Source organism: Teleopsis dalmanni, chromosome 2 (assembly GCF_002237135.1).
Source record: "Teleopsis dalmanni isolate 2A chromosome 2, ASM223713v2, whole genome shotgun sequence".
Classification (NCBI taxonomy): Eukaryota; Metazoa; Arthropoda; class Insecta; order Diptera; family Diopsidae; genus Teleopsis; species Teleopsis dalmanni.
The window spans coordinates 229,110,753-229,116,255 of NC_051847.1; the positions used below are offsets into that span (position 1 = coordinate 229,110,753).

Sequence of the window (5,503 nt, forward strand, 5' to 3'; positions counted from 1 at the left end):
CTTCAGCTGTCAAAAACTTGATACCAACGTGGAACTACGTTGTGATTTTATATTTTATATTTTTATCGAGATCGGTACCAATACCAGACTCACTCAAGAATACTTAATATTAGGAAAAATGAATCTTTCGCTACATAGCATAATCCACTCAAAAGGAATTAATAGTCAATGTTATATCCAGAATATTGTAAACTGGAAAAAGATAACAAAAAAAAATAAAAATAAAATCACTCATATACAGCGGTATATACCCGACTACGTCAACACCTACAGCTTTAACTAAATTATTTCATTTTCAAGGAATAAAGCCTAAAAACTGTCAAAATACTCTAGAGTATTTAGACCATCTCAAAGTTTATTATAACTATCCTGTATTTTCTTACTAACATTTACTTTATTCAGTTTTAGTCTTCTTTTTTTTTATCACTATTAGATGTACTCGAAATAACTCAGTTCAAAAAGATAATCTCTTCAAAGAACACATAACATAGAAGCCATCTGGACAATATGATAAAAGGTGACCAAGCTCACCATTTCCTACATTATAGTGCGGTTCAGATACTTATGTTGAGCAAATATATTCAATCGTACTAATAAAAAAGTATCAAAAAACCATTTTTAAACTTTATATGAATATATATTGTTGTTTTTTAAATTGTTTATTAGAGCTCTTTTACTATCTTCGATATTTTATTACGAGCCTATGAACAACAAAAAACTATTGTAAGATCTGAAATATACCATTATGTACTCAGAGAATGACCATCTAATCGAACTGCAGACATATTTATCAAATATAAGTCATTTTATCTAAATAACCTAAGCAAAATGTTCACAATCTTAAGGTTTTGTACTATTATGCCCATAAAAAATATATTGGTCATTATAAATAACTTAATAGCTTAATGTACTACATTAAATTTTGTTTTATGACCTTAAAAAAACTTCTTATACCTCATGGACTATACAATTCAAATACAATCTTCCGAGTCATTAACATCAAGTTGTCTCAAATTATTTTTCACCCCACAAATTAACGATATTGGAAACTTTTCACAATTATTTTTTCTTTGAAATTTAAGTCATAATTTTTGAGAAATTGATTGTGGTTCTTAATAGGCCATCCATTTAATTCTCAGATATTTCAATTGGTACCGTGCTGTTTGCACTCTTACGCCGTATCTGTCTGTGTGCCTGTTTCTTAAAGACAATTTATTTCAAGATAATATATGAAGTTTCACATTCATAAACACATATTGGGCGAGGAATTGCCTTGGATCTTAAACAGGAATATACTGAGTGTTATCAATATAGAAGAATTTATTTGCAGGGGTTATTGTTGATTCGTTCTTGGATGTTTAAATCGTAGTCATTAATCAAAATTATTATTTACTTTTCAATAGTCGATGGTAGGAATCTGCTCCTTGGCTGACAACAGCACTTTCGTTTTGTATTCGATATTAAGTCCTTTGTTAAGTTTCATTTCGAACTGTTGTCTGCTCTTAAAAACACATTTTGCATTTCTGTTACTGATCTTCCTATTAGGCCAATGCCATTAACGACATACATAAAGTAATTACTATAGTGCACTAAAAATAAATATAGCTCTCTCAATATAGCCCTCTCAAATATAGGGCTGTAGTGTAGTGGGATTTTCGTTTTGTTAATATTCTTAACTATTTTTATTTTAAATAACACATGAATATTTCTCAAATAAAATTTATTGCCAAAATAGTACAATTAGTGACTTTTATCAAACACAATCGTTGTCGTCTTATTATACAGATTTATTACTGTTCTGGTTTTGTATTTTAATTTCACAAAATATTTTTATTAGTACGTAATTATCTTTGAGAATTTAGCCATGTTGCCACCTTATCTTTATTTTCTGCCAACCATTTTATGTTATATTTGACAGTCTCCAAAGCTTGTTTACGCGACGCTGCTCCCGCACCAGCTTCAGGATATTTATTGAAGAACTCTGACATTTCTTCTAATTTGGTTTCAGTGTCGAAAGTTTGTGTGATAGATGGTATCATACGACCAAGATATCTCTCATTTAAACCAAAACGATCAACTAGCTTTGACCAATTTTCACGTACGAACTCCCATACTATAGGTGTGCCGATTGGATTTGTAGCGATATTCTGTAGACATGTGAAATAATCTTGCCGTCGTACATATTTTTCCTGTTCGGCTAATTCAATAAAGCTGAAATGTTAAAAAATACAACACTATTTCCTTTTATTTGAAATTATATGAACCTATGCTTCACCTGTATAGTAGCCAAGGTATGCGTACTGCTGACAGACCATACATCAATTTGATCTTCTCACTAGCGTCTTGCTCTTTCAAATATATCTCCAACATTTTGTCCCAATGTTCCTGTTTTCCTATTTGCTGCATACCATAATAGTACACAATCTCACGTAAGTCTGGATGAGGTTTATCTTCAGGTATTGCGAGCCAACTGGTGAATCTAGTAGCGGCTTCGTTGAGACAATCTGGCACACCAAGCGAACAAGCGGCAGTCAACACGCTTACACGTAAACGACTAAGTTACGATTGAATAAGAAAGTTATCACCGCTATAATCTGTAAAAGTGAATCCAACTTACTTATTTAAGTGGTCTTCCTCTTTTACTTCCCAAGTAACTTGTGAATAGATTTTATCCAACAAATTTCGAGCATACGCCAAGTAATCGATATACGCATCAGTATATCTTAAGCTTACCTAGGATTGGAAAAATCGAAAAATAAAACTAAAACTGCTTTGAATGTCTATTATTACCTGCAAAGATTGAAGCTTTGTTGCCGCCACATACCACGGCACAAAATCGTTTTCCTTTTCCAAATATTTAGTCATGTCCAATGCAATATCGTAACTCAATTGATTGGCATCAGCTAAAGCAAAAACATCATTTAGTAAATGTGCACGATCCGCAATGCTAAACGTCTGTAAGAGTACACGAATCCAATTTTTTTATGAGATCGACTACTACATTCAACAGCTTACCTCTGGTGTGGCAGTCAAATGGGCAATTATTTCATGCCAAGTATTGTCAGCGTAGTTGACACGGTAAAAGCCCACTTGATTTACATTTATCTTAATCCACTTTATTTCTGGATCAACCATTATTTCCACAATAGACTCATCGTGGTTGAACCATCTACGTTCAATAGTACTTGAGTCGAGATCAGTATAATATGTAAGAGGTATGCTCCATGTGTAGCTGTGTACAAATACATCAAACTTTTATGGTCTTGAATATAAGTCTAAACATACTTAAAAACTGAGTCATTGTAAATTGCATTATAATCCTCAATGTTACTGAAAAACCTCTTTTGTGTTAGTCTGAATGTGGTGGGTGTGGTACGAATAACTTCAACAACCGGAAAACCCATCTGCTCAGTCCACGTGCGCATAAAAAGTCTAACGATACAAAATTAAAAATTAAATTATTAAGTTTTGGGAGCCACAATCAAATATTCAAGGAGTTTACTCCACATCAAAATCCAATTCCTGTAACTCAAGTTCTCTTATAAAATCGCCCGTGATTGCATTAAGAAATTTAAAATGTGTTAGGTAACTAGTAACAGCTGCTTCGAACTTCTCTCCTGTAACATCCTCTAACATACGTATTACAGAAGCTCCTTTTTCATAACTAATTGTATCAAAAATCTCTGTAATCTGATCTGGAGTCTCTACAGTTTGTATAATAGGATGAGAAGCTACTGAAGAATCGTAAGCCATTACACTATGTAGAGCATGTATCAAGAATTGATTGAGCTGGGTAATATGATGAGTGTTTAGTAATTTTTATGGTCAAATAACATATACTTAAATTAACTAACCATTCCCCATTCGGGGTATACTTCATTAACTCCCTTGTATTCCATATATCTTGCAAAACCCTCATTTAGCCATAAATCATTCCACCACATCATAGTAACTGTAAAAGAAAAGCATTTTAAAGCGTAACAGTTTAATGAAGGAACAGATAGTATCTGCCATTCGAATATATTGGCATTAAAATTTCTTTTAGGTGCTAAACGAAGTTTATCGTTATCTCCATAACTTTTCTTCTATATATGGTAGTAAACAATTAACTTTGAAATACGAAAAGATTATCAATAAAATTATATTACCTTACCTAAGTTACCAAACCACATATGTGCTAATTCATGGGCCACAACAACTGCAACTCGCTGCTTATTCCAAGTTGAACTGTAACTGCTGTCATATAAAAGTGCAGTTTCACGATAAGTCACTAGTCCCCAATGTTCCATGGCGTTTGAAACAAAATCTGGAATGGCTGCCATATCTAAATGAAAACCAATGAAAAACTATATTCAGTAAATTGTTCTTTCTTTACCGGTAGCAAGGACTCACCCAACTTAGGAAGTGGATATGGAACTTTGAAATAGCTGATGTAGAATTCTGTGATGGCCACAGCAGTGGTCAGAGCAAAGTCTACTTTGTTCAATTGGTGAGCTGTGGCAAAAACACGGATATCGAAATTGTCTCCAATTCCTTTCGTATCGATTCTTTCAGTTTTGTGCGCAAAATCAGAAACAATAAAACAAGCAACATAAGTGCTCATCGCAACGCTTTTTGCAAAATAAGTTTCGGTATATTTTCCCATGGCTACAGATTTCTGATAAACCGTGGCTATTTAATATGGAAATATAATATCAAAATTTATGGTTTTACCAGTTCGTTCATGTTGGAAAGCGCATGATATCCATCTTCAGTTGGGCGTACCAAAACGATTTCAAAAGTTGCCTTCATAGCAGGCTCATCAAAGCACGGAAATGCTTGACGTGCATATGTGGGTTCAAATTTCGATGTAGCAATAGCTCTTAAAGTGCAATTAAATCAGATTAAAATAATAAGTAATGTATATATGTATATATATTTATAAGTAAGATATTTCTATAGACATATCTGCAATATACATTAAGACCGAAAAGTTTTCGGAAATTCTCATTTAAAATTCGCGCGCTGTATATTTTTCGATATTTTAAGTTTATGTAGTTTGGCAGCACTGTCCTTAATTACTATGCCAAAAATGAGCGCGATCTGTCAGACAGTTCGTTTACGGCAGCTGTTGAAACCAGTTCACCTCAGTAGGGCGTTGCGAAAAAAACAATGGAAAAAAATATTGAACAAAGAGTTTGCATCAAATTTTGTGTTTCGAACGAAATTTCGTGTGCAGAATCGTTGCGAATGCTACAAAAGGCTTATGGGGAATCAGTTTTATCGAAAACTCAAGTTTATGAGTGGTACAAAGCCTTCCAGGACGGTCGTACGACCGTCGAAGACATTTCGCAACGCACTACTGAGGTGAACTGGTTTCAACAGCTGCCGTAAACGAACTGTCTGACAGATCGAGCTCATTTTTGGCATAGTAATTAAGGACAGTGCTGCCAAACTACATAAACTTAAAATATCGAAAAATATACAGCGCGCGAATTTTAAATGAGAATTTCCGAAAACTTTT

At 33.5% G+C, this 5,503-nt stretch overlaps 1 protein-coding gene across 1 annotated transcript; it reads right to left on the bottom strand.

Annotated features, from left to right (window-relative positions):
- Positions 1–1,709: 1,709 nt before the first annotated feature.
- Positions 1,710–4,857, bottom strand: LOC119678202 (glutamyl aminopeptidase-like). The gene is made up of 11 exons (XM_038089902.1): positions 4,714–4,857; positions 4,393–4,657; positions 4,154–4,324; positions 3,855–3,952; positions 3,503–3,789; positions 3,286–3,432; positions 3,016–3,232; positions 2,791–2,955; positions 2,618–2,733; positions 2,276–2,554; positions 1,710–2,211 (listed from the first exon to the last, which is right to left on the bottom strand). The coding sequence occupies exons 1-11, from the start codon at positions 4,789–4,791 to the stop codon at positions 1,845–1,847; spliced, it is 2,190 nt and encodes a 729-aa protein (XP_037945830.1). The 5' UTR covers positions 4,792–4,857; the 3' UTR covers positions 1,710–1,844.
- Positions 4,858–5,503: the final 646 nt, after the last annotated feature.

What these genes read in the sequence shown, in the direction of transcription:
- LOC119678202 (XM_038089902.1), bottom strand. Translation starts at nt 4,791, where the DNA reads ATGAAGGCAACTTTTGAAATCGTTTTGGTACGCCCAACTGAAGATGGA. An exon ending in TATGTGGTTTGGTAACTTAG is followed by an intron (nt 3,953 to 4,153) that starts GTAAGGTAATAT and finishes TTTCTTTTACAG; the next exon opens with TTACTATGATGTGGTGGAAT. An exon ending in GAGGAAGACCACTTAAATAA is followed by an intron (nt 2,555 to 2,617) that starts GTAAGTTGGATT and finishes ATCGTAACTTAG; the next exon opens with TCGTTTACGTGTAAGCGTGT.